The 15,251-nt window shown below is 40.9% G+C and overlaps 1 protein-coding gene across 1 annotated transcript in view; it reads left to right on the forward strand.

Moving 5' to 3' along the window:
- Positions 1-6,989: 6,989 nt before the first annotated feature.
- Positions 6,990-15,251, forward strand: part of Prune2 (prune homolog 2 with BCH domain) — a 193,601-nt gene continuing 185,339 nt past the window's right edge. Inside the window, exons 1-3 of the mRNA XM_048347319.1 lie at positions 6,990-6,995; positions 7,803-7,907; positions 11,178-11,380. Coding sequence (XP_048203276.1) covers positions 6,990-6,995; positions 7,803-7,907; positions 11,178-11,380 — 314 coding nt within the window. The remainder of the gene's footprint in view (positions 6,996-7,802; positions 7,908-11,177; positions 11,381-15,251) is intronic.

The raw sequence follows: 15,251 nt of genomic DNA on the forward strand, positions 1-15,251 counted from the left end.
TTCAATACACTGTGAAGACTGGAGAGTTTGTTTTATCTTTCTGTGATCACATTAATAATAGTGAGGACATAGCTATGTACAACATGAATTCATATGAGTTGGCTAAGTTTCAGTTTTATCAGGCAGTGAGGCAATTAAATTACCTCATAGTCCATTTCAATCTTACCTTTGAAAGCCTTTTGTCTTTTCCTAATTTATTTGTACTCATCCACTATGCCACCAATGAAAGTATGACATTTATGAGAAAATTAAATATAAAATGCCTGTGCCCTTAATTTGCAGATTCTGGTAAATGCTTTTGCCTGTACCAGTGACCTGAGATACAGCTCTCAGGAGAAACCTATTACAATCTCCTAATCACTTACTGTTTTTTTTTTAATATTAGCTATTAAAAATATTTCTTTTTAAGTGGTGCTTCCTATGTAACCTAGACTGGTCTGAAAAATCACAGTTCTTCTGCCTCAGCCTACTAAGTAGCTGGGATTATGAGTATGTACCAGTATGGGTGGCTTTATTATTATTTAATTATTAAAATGGTTCTAGATCAGGTGGCTAGTGGGCCTGGGTATCCTATTTGGCAATATCATGGAAAATTTGTTTTTGGATGGACACCTATTTTTCTTCTAAAAATTCTCTCTCTGTCTCTTTGTCTTTCTCTCTCTCTCTCTCTCTCTCTCTCTCTCTCTCTCTCCCTCTTTCACAAACACACACATACACACACACACACACACACACACACAGAGACACTATGTAGCCTAGAAATAGGTGAGCCATAGCTCAGGAGGGGACCCATCTGGGAGGAAGTCCCTATCCTAAAAACAAGGCTGGAGATGTTTAGCAGTATCATGTCAGCTCTCAAGCATGAGAGCCTGAGGCCTTGTGTTCAAACTCCTGGAAAAAAAATGCGTACACACACATGCACGCATGCACACACAAATTGGAGAATTCCTTACCTCACACGGAAGCAAATCACATAACCTTAATACCTCCTCCCTAATTATTAAAAAAAAAGGAAGAAAGGAGAAGAAAAGGAGGCTCCCAAATTCATAGAATGCTATGTCCAAAGAAGGTGAGGCCTAGAGGAGGGGCAATTGAGCCCAGTGTTCCCCTTGTCTACTTACTAACTCCGAGTCAGTGCCAGGTCCTGGTTCCAGAACACTGGCTGTGAGGTGATGCAGACAAGAGCCCAGTTCCTCCCCAGGATACACCCTGCATGTATGGCTGCCATGTTTGTGAGTCAGACTCTGGAGATGGACAGGAGGAACTTGATGTGTCTCTACCACCCTGTTGGCACTGGATCCACACTAATCCTGTACTTAGGAAAGGAAAGGTGGGAGGTGAAACACATCAAGCTACAGGCTTGATGTAAGAACCAGGGAGAGCTGTGGAGATCCCCAGAGCAAATCTGAGCCTGCAAACGGAAGGCTTGAAGCCCCACATTGGCTCTGAATAGGATAAAATCTGTTTGGCAAACAGGATGCCTCTCTTGACACTGGCCTTGCCTGGAAGATGGTCTGGAGAACTTCTGAATCTGACCTTCTCATTGCTTGGGAGAAGTCTGGGACTCAGACAGAGAGTGGTGCTGGGAACAAAGGACATTGTAGCAAACTAAAGTTTAAAAAGCAGGTGGGTGGTGGTGGCACATGCCTGTAACTCCATGATACCCAGGAAATCTTAGTATCATGGTTTGAAGCCAGCCCAGGCAAGAAAGTCCACGAGACTCTTATCTCCAATTAATCACCAGAAAACCAGAAGTAGTGCTGTGGCTCAAAGTGGCAGAGTGCTAGCCTTGAGCAGAAAAAGCTCAGGGAGAGTGCCTGACCCCCCCCCCCAAAAAAAAAAAGTTAAAAAAGCAAAGAAAGAAATGCCAACTACTCCATTGGCGGTCTTCAGAACATGGGACACCCTCTCCCAACTGAAATCTTTGCATTTTATTCTCTAGTCTCTATTTTTGTTTTTGATAAGAAATAAATGCCATCACAGTAAGTCAGATACAATATGACAAAATTACCAAAGCAAAGGTAACAACTGATAGCAGCATTTTAAAAGTAATGCACAACCCTGGGTATTGTATATACATTTATTGGAACTAGGGAAGGGAAGGGGAATATCAAAATGGAGAGACAAAGGATAAAAGATGAACCAATGCAACAGCAATACTTACAAAACTATATGCTGTAAACCAACTGTACAACTCATAGGGGGGAATGGAGAGGGAGGAAGATGGGAGGAAAATGAGGGAGGAGGTAACAAGTTGGATAAGAAATGTACTCACTGCCTTATGTATGAAACTGCAACCCCTGTGTACATCACTTTGACAATAAATACATTTTTAAAAAAGATAATGAAATATTCATTCAAAAAATAACGCACTTACATTAACTCATATACTTTCGAACACATCTATACCTGCCCTTTGGAGACTTCTCATTGTATAGCCCAGTCTAGCCTTGAACTCTAACTCTCTTGCCTCAACCTTTAGAGCAATAGATTATAGTAAATAGTATAATGGTGACATTAGGGTGTACAAAAGGTCCTGTAGGCTTTTCTACCCATGCTAGTTTGGTACTACAACCTTCCCAGCCTCAATCTTTACACAGTTTGGGATGACAGACATGCATCTCTATGCACAGTGATAGATTGAGAAGGGAGAGGCTGGATTTGAACCATGATCCTCCCATTTTCAGCCTCCTAAGTGGCTAGGATTATGGACACGAGTCACTAGAAACCAGCTTATAATATTTTTGAAATGAAATAAATTTTAGTTAAGTATTTTTGAAAAAAACTTCATGGAATTTTAAAGAAAACTCAACAAGGAGGATGTATTGAAAAATCATATCATGACTACTGCCAGGCTGGGTGATTAAAGCGTTTACTACAGGAGTTAGTGCAAGAGGAACTTTCTGCAAGGCTGGAGTTTTGAGGCAGGATCTGAGGGTACTTCTGGCCCTGGAAGCCCTCTTTCTCATCAATTCTGTTTTTTATGGATAAATTTGAAAGTGTTTTTACCTAACAGTGCAACTTCCTTTAATGAACAGTGGAATGTGAACATGTAGGCATTTTTTCTGGGTTTTTAAGTGCTAGGAAATTCATGTCAAGAAGAAATCTCAGCTCACTGGTATATAGGATTACACTCTGAAAGCATTGAGATTGGGAATAGTGATATGTTCAATATGTTTTCTTTTATACATTGGTTATTGGACGACTCTGTCAATGCATTTGACAGTGCATCTAGATGGCAAAATGGCTTAGTTATTTATTCCATCCAATTATCGATATCCTAGTTTGAGTTGGGCTAGAGGAGTGCTGAATTCAGGCATTGACAGTAAATCTTTTTTGTTGGTTTATCTGAAATTCCTTTTTGCTTGCTGTGCTTGTGTTGATATTGGAGAAAGAGTATTTACTTCACAGATCTATGATGATCTTAAAAAGCCTTGTGTAGAAAACAAATGCAGTAGGCAGCAATTCTTTTTGCATATGGTGGACATTTTCTTAGCTCAGGGCCTTGCTGTCCTCTCGGCCTGAGACATTGTTAAGTTCTACTCTCTGACTTCAGGGTTTTATTCAAGCATCACTTTCTGAGTATGACTCACCCCAGCACCCTGCTTTTGTGTGAGCAAAGCTCAAGGACAGCACTCAGACCCCAAGTTCAAGCCCCAGGACTGGTTCTCCCCACCACCCTACAAAAAAGATTGAATGTTGGGAAATGATGAACACAGCAAGTGCAATTGGCCAAAGCAGTAAAGTTACCAAGGATTTGCCTGGGATGCTGGTCTTTGCCTGTGACTCAGACTACTTGAGGTAACTGAGGATTGACTTTCTGAAAATAGTCATATCCCTTGGAGAAAGTGACATTAAGTGATATTGACTATTCAGAAGCAGATTCATCCTTCCAGGAACAGGACCAAAAATTCTCCTCCCCCTTGGAGGTCTAGATTCTACATGTAAGAGAAAGTTGATACTTGTCTTTCTGAGCCTGGCTTATTTCTCTCAACATGGTGATCTGCAATTCCATCCATTTTTCTGTGAATGACATAATTTTATGCTGGTGGAAGAAGAACTTTAAGGCTTGGTGGCTGGTGATGAGAGTGGATGAATACACTCAGCAATCCTACTCCACTGTCTCTGCTGCTGATAGATTTAAATGGAAAACTCCCTGATAACAAAATAAGATGGACATGGGTGAGTCTCTGGGTCTGTGCAGGAGAAAGGAAATGGCCGCAATCCTGCTAGAACATGTGCAGAACAACTTTGGGGGTCAGACTCTCTTCTGGGTTCAGTGAAACAGTTTTGCTACTGCCCCCATAGGTGGGGCCATTGCTGCAGAGTGGCCCAGCTCCAAAGTGACTTCTTGTGACTTGTCCCTGACCATTGGAGTCAGTATCCTATCTCTTTTCTTTTTTGGGGGGTGGGGTGGGGGGAAGGGGCAGTAATGGGACTTGAATTCAGGGCCTAGGCTCTATTCCTGAGTTACTTTTGCTCTAGGCTAGCACTCTACTGCTTGAGCCACAGAACCACTTGCGGCTTTTTTTGTGTATGTGGTACTGAGGGATCAAACTCAGGGTATTATGCATGCTAGGCAAGTACTCTACCACTAAGCCATATTGCCAGCTCAATCCCCAGTCTCTTGTGTCTTGGTTTGACCCCTGTGCTCTCTCTGCTTGCACAGCCAAGGTTGTTCATGTGTGGTAGGAAGCAGAGTGAGGTGAGCCCTCATTCCTTGGGCTCGTGTACAGGGAAGATCTACATGGCTCAGTTCATATTTTCTTCCTCTAAGCAGATACTGGTGTGTGAACATGGACTCTGTGCTGTCCTGCTTCTATGGCCCTACACCTCTTTCTCCCTGATGGCTACTTGTAGGAATGGGACTTAGAAGTATCTACAGTTTTTTGAGCCTATGACATCAGTTTTAAGGCTCATTGCCAGGAGATGTCCTTACTGTATGGCCCATCATTCTCAACCAGGATGAAATTTCTACCATAACTTTCAGATGGTAATATGATTTCTCGAAGTTTCTCTGCAGTAAAAGCACGTTGGTTTGGCAGGTAATGCCTTAGGCCAGGTGGTCTCAGGAGCAGATGTTCTCCACTGCAATTGACCATTGAGAGACAGCTAGGCAGCGAGTGCCCAGGTAGAGCCTGGACAATGAGGCTGACAGGCTTTGATGGTGGGGGAACTGGAGATAGGAAGAGAGTGTGAGAATCTGGGAGCTGAAGAACTGATTAGGATTGGTAGATGTGGATAGAGGGCATTAGAAGACACCAGGACTGTGGGAGAATTTGATATGTGAGATAAAACAGGCAGAAGAGAAAGGAGAGAATGGGCTGAGAGACACGTGGCCCCAGGCCCAAGCCTCAGTGTTTGCCATTTCAGTGTGCTATGGCTCTGACCTACACCAGGGTATACACACTTCTTTTCTTTAGAGAAAGAGGAGGACTGAGCACAGAGCTATCTCTGGGTGGGAATGATAAAAACCTGGGTACAACATGAAATAGGTCAGGTGCTCTAGCAGCCTGAAGCTGGCTGTGCTTAGCATGAATATTTAGCATGCTCTCTTCCCCCTCAATTCCCATGGGCATTTCCAAAGAGGACACTGAAGTCATTATGGCATCGTGGAATGGTTAAATCCCAGCAGAGCAATTGGGCTTACTGTTCCCTGGCTGGAGGTTCTGGAAACAACCCTGGCCACAGGACAGACTCCTTTGACCTATAAAAATGTGTTGCTGCTCTTACTGTCTCACAAGATTTGGGAGGAGAAATGAGGTAATGTCTACTTAGATCTGGGAGCTTCTCAGAAGAGCAGCATTTACAGTAATGTGATTTCCTAATGCATGCGTTTGTGTTATAATGGAGTGAGATGGCCTTTAAATTTCTTACTAGATGTCCCTGGAATATTTGACTCCCTTGACTTTGAGTGCTGAGCCTTAAAGGCTTGAACTCCCAGAGGATGGATACTCTGCCAGGGAGCCAGATGGGTGTTTATGAAGTTCAAGAAAGAGTCTGAGAATTAGGAAGGCCCAGGAACTAGGTTCTGTGATGCTGAGGGGAAAAGGGTCACAATTATCTTGACTTGATGCCACACTTTAAATCATATTTTGCTAAGGATCAGTATCTCAGTATTTTAAATTTTGATTTAGCAATATCATACAGTGGTTATGTATATCAGATAACAAGGATGCTTCTGCTTTGTGGTAAGAGACTCTAACCCAGCCACCTTCAACATTCAATTTTTTTTTCCTTTAGGCCCAGATCTAACATTTTAACTAACTTAGTTACTCTGATACCGGCAATTCCATACACATACCAACCAATTTTTAGGTTAATCTGTAAAATACCTAGTAGGTTATTCAGCAGTGCTTTAGCTTTGTTCTGGACATGATAGAACAGTAAGGTTTTGTTGTTAAAAACAGTTATGTTGAGCCTCACCCTAGTGTCTCATGCCTGTAATCTTAGCTATCCAAGAAGATGAAAGCTAGAGGATTATGGTAAAAAGTCAGCCTAGGCAGAGAAATCTATCAAACTCCATCTCTAAGATAACCAGCCAAAAGCAAGGCGGGGGGGGGCATGCATCAAGTGGTAGAATACAAGCCAAACAAGCAAGCTGTGCAAGTTCAGGCACAGTGTTTAAACCTCAATGTTGGCCAAGAAAAAAAAAGTCATAATAAGTCTACCCTTTTCGATATCTTTTTGGAGTAGTATTATAACTAAGGTGGCTTTCTAGTCTGTCCCAAACAGAGATTAAAAACACTGAAGAAATGGGAGGGTAACAGTGTTGTGTGTGATATACTACACAGATATTAATTTACATTAAAATTACCTGTATTGGACAATTTTACAGTGAAATATTCTAGAAGAAATTAGTTCTCTGGAAATTTCAAAATGATGTCAGTCTTTCACAAAGAAATTTTAATTAATTGTTGAGTTAACTAGAAAAAAAACTACTCTGTGTTCACTTCCAGAGGAGTGACTATGTATAATTTTTAAGAGAAATGACGGTAATTTGTAGATTTTGACCAGTGATACTACTCATATCCTTTTCTTTTCTGAGCAAAGGAAGTATTATGAGCTTCATTTACTAAGTAATAGAATATAATATAGAGAGTTTATGTCCTGTCATGCAAAATGTGACATGAAAACATAAATTCTTACCAGATTGTGTATTCATTTGGTTAGGCTGCATGCTGAGAATATTTGAAAAAAAAAAAAGTCACAGTGTTTCTTAAATTAAGAAGAATGTCATAAAATAAAACAGTGGTAGAATTCTATACAACTGCTCTTTAGAACAAAATCTTTCACTTAAAAAAATGACTCTGTTGGTTCTTGATGGCTCATGCCTATAATCCTAGTTATTTAGGAGGCTGAGATCTGAGAACTGTCGTATGGAGTCAGCCTGGGCAGAAAAGTTTATGAGACCCTTATCTTCAATTAATTACCAGATGTGGAGCTGTGGCTCAAATGGCAGAGCTCCAGCCATGAATGCAAAAGCTAAGGGATAGCATGCCTAGGCTCTTAGTTCTGTCTGTCCATATTTCTCTCAGTCTCTCTCTCTCTCTCTCTCTCTCTCTCTCTCTCTCTCTCTCTCTCTGCCTATGTCAAAGAAAGTTGTAGAATCATAATGACACTATCTTTCTAATTTATTTGGTTTGCACAAAATCTTAGAATGTTAAACACGTTGTACGGTTTTTATGGTAATATATCAAATGTGATAAATTCCTGACTTTCTTCCATTTGATATGAATGTAGACAGAGTTTACTTTAATAGGTTTTGTGAGTTAAATGCTAATTATTTGAATCTGTTTCAGGATCGAAGCAAACGCTTGGAGAAAGTCCATGTGGTTATCGGACCAAAATCATGTGACTTGGACTCTCTCATTTCTGCATTTACATATGCTTACTTTCTAGACAAGGTGAGAGGAAAAGGATTCTACCTTTTATACTTAAACTGTTGTATAACTTTTAGGAACAAACATTTTCTGCCTGACACTGGTGGCTCACATGTGTGATCCTGGCTACTCAAGAGGCTGAGATCTGAGAATCATAGTTCAAAGTCAGCTGGGGCAGAAAAGTTCCTGAGGCTCTTATCTTTATCTTTTTGGCCAGCCAAAAGCCAGAATTAGAGCTGTGGCTCAAGTGGTAGAGTGCCAGCCTCATATGAAAAAGTCACACAAGAGAGTGAGAACCTAAGTTCAAGCCCCAGCCCTGGAACAAACACAAAAAAGAACAAGCATTTTATAGGGGGAAAAAGCCATTAACTTAAATATTCATATCCTGGCTTATTGTTGCAGAGAATAAAATATTATAACTTATTAATCAATTCATGTTTACTGAGTAATTCTGATATGTTAAGTATTATTCTAAGCATTCTTTATTGATTCTCTTCATTAAATTTGTTTTAATACAGTTAGTGTTTCAAGTAAAAATTATAATAGTTGATTTTTATGGGAATGGAAAGAATTAACAAAAGAAAAATAAATGATCAAAATTTATTTATTCTATAACTTTTCTCTATAGCCTTGCATTTGGAGAAAAATATTTGCAGAGTAAGTTGTGTGAACACTCCATGAAGCAGAAAGGAAAGCTTATTGGCTAGAATTTTCAGACACAGAAGTATTGCTTGTCTCATCTTCATTCTGGAAATCCTTGTTGAGTTTTGCACTTTTCCCTGAGTTTGCTCTGCAAGGTCATTCTCAGTAAGTGCTAATCTCCCTTGAGGGAGAAGCTTTCTATTCCATGAAGCACAAACACACCCATCGAAGTGGGAAAACTCTATCAAGAAATCATTTTAAATTTTCCCTTCTATAAAATCCATCAGCTTATATGAATGGGCTTTATTGCCTTAAAAGCTTATTTTAAAATGTATGTTTTAGATGTTTGGGTGGTATTTCCAAGAGTATCACACCATTGTTTTAAATTTTCCAGAGTCTGGTTTGTTTTATTCTAATTTCTGTTGGAACCTGAGCCCCTGACAGGAGGGCTGCTCTAGAGATAGTTAAATTCTCACAAAGCCCCATCATGCAGAATGAGCAGTGGGTGGTCAGCACTGCTTTAGGGCAGTAGCAGACAAAAATGATGATGGAAATATTTCCATCTCTACATGTGGGCTTTATATAAAATTTATCTTAAAATTTCTTGAACTTTACAAGGGAAATTAATTGGTATGAGGAGATAAATGTGCTCATGTTAGAATATGCATATTAACACTAATCTTAGTAACTTTTTAAATACTCCTATAGGAGAAAAATATTATTTGTCCAGAGAACGTAGAGTGAACTGGACTAATTTTTAAACTGATAGTGGCATATGTGTTTTTACGAAACTTTGAATGTAAATGACTTGTAATTATGGCTACTCAGGAGGCTGAGATCTAAGGATTGTGGTTCAAAGCCAACCCAGGCAGACAAATCCACCAGAATTTATCTCCAAGTAACCTGCAAAAAGCTGGAAGCAGAGGCATATCTCAAGCTGTAGAGTACCAGCAATGAAGGAAAAAGCTAAGTGAAAGTATAAAGTCCCAAGTTCATGCTCCAGTACACCCCTAGAATATTTTATAATCATTATTATGCAACCAATAGCAGCTACAATGTCTTTTCTTTTTGCCAGTCCTGGGGCTTGAATTCAGGGACAAGTGCTGTCTTTGAGCTTCTTTTGCTCAAAGCTAGCACTCTATCACTTGAGCACCACTTCCAGCCTTTTCTCCTCCACCACCACCGTCCTCCTTCTCCTCCTCCTCTTCTTCCTTCCTTCCTCTTCCTCCTCCTCCTTCTTCCTCTTCTTTGTCTATTTCCTGCTCTTTTTTTTTTTTTTTTTGCCAGTCCTGGGGCTTAGACTCAGGGCCTGAGCACTGCCGCTGGCTTCTTTTTGCTCAAGGCTAGCACTCTGCCACTTGAGCCACAGCGCCACTTCTGGCCATTTTCTATATATGTGGTGCGGGGAATCGAACCCATGGCTTCATGTATACAAGACAAGCACTCTTGCCACTAGGCCATATTCCCAGCCTCTCTCCTCCTCTTTTTTTAATTTTATTTTTTGTGTGGGGGCCAGTACTGGAGCTTGAATTCAGGACCTGGACACCCTTCCTTAGCTTTTTCACTCAGGATGACACTTTACCAAGTTAAGCTACACCTCCACTTCAGGGTTTTTGGTACTTAGAGATAAAAGTCTAATGGATAAAAGGTGAACTAGTACAACAGTGACACTCACAAGACAATATGTTGGAAATGAATTGTACAACTCAGGGTGGGGTGGAGAACTGGGGAGGGAGGGAAGGTGGGAGAGAAATGAGGGTGGGGTAACAAGAATGACAGGAAATGTACTCACTACCTCATGTATATAATGTAACCCCTCTGTACATCACTTTGACAGCAAAATTAAATTGTAAAAAAGTTTTTTTTTTTTAAAGAGAGAGTCTAGTGGAGTTTCTTGCCTTGAGCTGGCTTCAAATCTTGATCCTCAGATCACAGCCTCCTGAGTAGTTAGGATTACAGGTGTGAGCCACTGGCACTTAGTGGCAGCAATAGCTGCTTCTTCTCCCTCCCTCCCTCCCTCCCTCCCACCTTTCCTTCCTTCCTTCCTTCCTTCCTTCCTTCCTTCCTTCCTTCCTTCTTTCTTCCCTCCTTCCCTCCCTCCCTCTCTCCTCTCTCTCTCTCTCGCTCTCTCTCTCTCCCTCTCTCCCTCTGTCCTTCTCCCCCTCTTCTTCCTCCTCCTCCTTCTCTGGTGCCAGTCCTGAGATTTGAAGTCAGGGCCTAGGCACTGTCCCTGTGCTTCTTTTGTTCAAGGCTAGCAGTCTAGCATTTGAGCCACAGCTCCATTTCCATTTCTTGGTACTTTATTGGCAATAAGAGTCACACAAACTTGCCCACCCTGGCTCGCTTTGAACCATAATCCTCAGATCACAGCCTCCTGAGTAGCTAGAATTATAGGCATGAGCCACCATAACCCAGCAAGGCCCTGACTTTTTTAGTGCTAGAAAAGGCAAATCTGGTTCCTAAATGAGTCTTCACTGGCCCACAGGGCTTTTCATACTTTCAAGTCCTCATTGTAATAACGCTGGGTCACAGATGACACCTCTGAGTCGAGATTGCTAGATGCTTTTGGGAAAGTGAAAGGTTTGTCTGTAATGGGCTTTCATTTTGGGGAGGGAAGAACTGCATCTCCTCTCTCCTCTTCTCTCTTGGTAGGTCAGTCCCCCTGGCATTCTATGTTTGCCAGTGCTGAACATCCCAAGAACTGACTTCAACTACTTCACTGAAACCAGGTTTATTTTAGAAGAGCTGAGTATCTCTGAATCATTCCACATCTTCCGAGATGAAATTAATCTGCATCAGCTAAATGATGAAGGGAAATTGTCTATGACACTTGTTGGAGGCAATGTGCTTGCAAGGTAAGGAAGGCTCGTTGCTTTGGTCCCTTAAGGAAGGGTCTTCTGGGAAATGCATTTAATGCAGAGGATGATGGGAGAAAAAGGGCCTGGGTACTGTCCTTGAGCTTTTTTTTGTTCAAGCCTAGTGCTCTACCAATTGGAGCCACAGCATCACTTCCAGTGCTGGTGATTAAATGGAGATAAGAGTCTCATGGACTTTCCTTCCCAGAACAGTTTGGTGGTTTTTTTTGTTTTTTGTTTTTGTTTTTGCCAGTCCTGGGCCTTGGACTCATGGCCTGAGCACTGTCCCTGGCTTCTTTTTGCTCAAGGCTAGCACTCTACCACTTGAGTCACAGCGCCACTTCTGGCCATTTTCTATATACGTGGTGCTGGGGAATCAAACCCAGGGCTTCATGTATAAGAGGCAAGCACTCTTGCCACTAGGCCATATTCCCAACCCTACCCCGGACAGTTTGAACCACGATCCTCAGATCTCAGCCTCCTGTGTAGCTGGGATTACAGGAGTGAGCCACCAGTGCCCAGCAGAAAAAAAGGAGTTCTTTTTCCTTCTTTTGTGAGCAAATATGGGCTGTGCCAACTCTTATGTTTTTACTCTTACATTTGAAATATGTCTTCTTTAAGTGAAAAATTCTATAACATTGTCGAAAATTGTAGTTTTAAAGCATTTTAAACAATATCTTTAAAAATATTATGTTTTTATTTGAAGTACCTTTACAAAGGGGTTACCATTCAACAAATTAGTTTGTAAATCAATGTATTTTGATTGATGTCACCCAACAATTTCTTGTAATCACACAAGATTCCTATGTATTGATGCTAAAGTATGTAATGAAATTAAAATGAAACACTAGATAAACTTGATCTAAAGAAACTGACATTTAAAGACATCTCAGAAGAGAAATAGTAAAAGAATCTGTAGAGACGGGCCTTGAAAATAATCTATTAGTTTATTTTGTACTAAAAAGAGGGGGAGTAGATTTTGTTTCATAATTCATGTAGCTCAAACAGTTTACTTTATGGATAGAAAACCCAAGACCTAGTGAGTGTCATAAGTGGCTTGTCCAAAATCCCATATGCAGTTGGTAGCAGCTCAAATTAGAACTGGACCTCCTACCTCTTTCAATGAGCACTGAAGAGTAGCTAACTGATGCAGAATCGAAAGCTACTCAGAGAGGCAATGGTTGCTCATGCCTATAATCCAAGCTACTCAGGAGGCTGAGATCTGCCAGCCCAGGCAGAAAAGTCCATGCAGTTTTTATCCCTAATTAACAACCTAAAAGCTAGAAGTTGAGTGGTGGATCAACTGGTAGAGCTCTAGCCTTGAGCATAAAAGTTTAGGGACAGTGCCCAGACTGAGTTCAAGCCCCATGACTATCATACCCCCTCCCCCATGTACACAAAGTAAGAAGGGATACTGAGAGGAAGGAATAAGACATCTGCCTTCAGGGACTTTCACAAGGGCTTTTGGGATACATTCTCTACTGCTGTTCAATGAAGGGTCACCAGTTCAACACTCTACTCTGCCATGTTAGTTTTCCTGCACAGTTTGCCAAAATTTTACTTAATTTTTAATGTAATTTTCAGGAAGTATATTTAAGTATACATGGTATTACATCATAGTATCAGTCATCTAATTTTAAAGAAGTTTGAAAACAAACTATTGGAGTATTTTTATCTCTGATAGTTGGAACAAATGAAATTCTTTTTTTTTAATTTTATTTTATTTTATTGATTGATTGATTAATTGATTGCCAGTCCTGGGGCTTGGACTCAGGGCCTGAGCACTGTCCCTGGCTTCTTTTTGCTCAAGGCTAGCACTCTGCCAATTGAGCCACAGCTCCACTCCTGGCCGTTTTTTGTATATGTGGTGCTAGGGAATTGAACCCAGGGCTTCATGTATATGAGGCAAGCACTCTTTGCCACTAGGCCATATCCCCAGCCCACAAATGAAATTCTTTTGAATGATATTTATCCAAATTGTTCAACTGAATCATATTTATTCAGTTGTTGACAAGAGGCTAGAAGTGGTTGTGTGTGTGCGTGCATCCGTGCAAGCTTGCACTTGTTCTGGGTGTTGTGCCTTACCTTTTTCATTCAAAGTTAGTGTCTGCCACTTGTACCACAACTCCACTTCTGGATTTTGCTGGTTAATTGGACATGCGTTTCACAGTCTTAACTGCCTGGGCTGGCTTTGGTTTGCAATCCTCAGATAGGATTATAGGCATGCGTCACTGGTGCTAGGCTTGATAGCTTTTTGACTGACTTCATTTATCAGTTCTATCTGCCAGTTTTCTTTCACTGTAAGAAAAAATCCCGACAAAGATACATATAAACTAAGGAAGTTTATTTTGGCTCAGGATTCGTCCCCTTAGTGTGGGCTGTGTGAGGCTGGCACATGAGCAAGCGTAAAAGCAAAATGGTCACATCTGATGCCAGGAACAGAGACTGAGTCCTGTCATGCCCTCAATGACTGAAGGACCTCCCACTCCACCCCTCCTCTTAAAGTTTCCCAGCACTTCCTCAGAGCTTCGCCTTGGGAACCAAGCTTTTACATGTGGACCTCTGCAAACCGTTCAAATGACTACCAATCTCATAGCACGGCTACTTAAAATTATCAGACAATTGGCTAAATACATATATTAACTTTTTCAAACCAGCTCTTGCAGGTAGGTTTGGATAAGGAGAATGCCAGAAGCTGGGCTAGTGAAGTATAGAACATGTGTGCCAGTGGAGAGCCAGGGAAGAGCTTTGTTCCCAAATGAAATGGAAAAGGCTATGCTATACACACACACACACACACACACACACACACACACACACACATTGACTAGAGTATGTTGTATGCAGAGGAGGATTCCAATGGCTTAACTCATTTGAACAACTAAGTTGCAGGTTAACAAAACAAATACTGACAAAATTAACTTTGTCAGAGGGAGAGTAAGGTTCAAGGGGAACAGATGAATGGAGGGAAGAAGGATGGGAAACACAGTCATAATATTTAATGTATATCCAGGCGCTGGTGGCCATCACCTATAATCTTAACTATTCAGGACACTGAGATATGAGGATCATGGTTCAAAGCCATCCTGGGCAGGAAAGTCTGTGAGACTCTTATCTCCAATTAACCACCAGAAAACTGGAAGTGGAACTGTGACTCAAAGTGGTAGAGTGCTAGCCTTGAGCAGAAAAGCTCAGGGATAATGCCCAGGCTGTGAGTTCAAGCCCCACAACCAACAAAAAGTATAATAATAATAATAATAGTAATAGAAATGATCATATTTAACATACAAATATAAAAATGGAGCAAATTAACTTGAGGGGATGGAGTGGGGTTGGAAGGATGGAAAGGATGAGAGGAATGACATTGATCAAGATACATGGTACTCATAAACTGACATGTTGAGTTAAAATCTGTGTAACAGTTTAAAGATAGTAAAAAAAAATAGATGTATATACCCATATAAGTTATACAAAAAAGTTATGCTAACATTGAGGTTGTAAATTCCAGCTGTGAGGTTCTTTTGGAAGGATGCTTTTCAAAAATAAATTGAGATTTCTTAATACCTTCATGGTTAATCATTCTTTGTTGTTGTTGTCGTTTGTTTTGCCAGTCCTGGGTCTTGAACTCAGGGCCTAAGCACCATCCTTGGCTTCTTTTTGCTCAAAGCTAACACTCTACCACTTGAGCCACAGCACTACCTTTGGCTTTTTCTATGTATGTAGTGCTGAGGAATTGAACTCAGGGCTTTGTGCGTGCAAGGCAAGCACTCTATCCCTAAGCCATATTCCCAGCCCCAGTCATTCATTTTTGACAGAAAGTCATACTATCTAGATTTTTCTTCCTACTTTCATGAAAAGCCATTTTAAACTC

The sequence above is a fragment of the Perognathus longimembris genome, chromosome 1, assembly GCF_023159225.1.
Source record: "Perognathus longimembris pacificus isolate PPM17 chromosome 1, ASM2315922v1, whole genome shotgun sequence".
In the NCBI taxonomy this organism is placed as follows: Eukaryota; Metazoa; Chordata; class Mammalia; order Rodentia; family Heteromyidae; genus Perognathus; species Perognathus longimembris.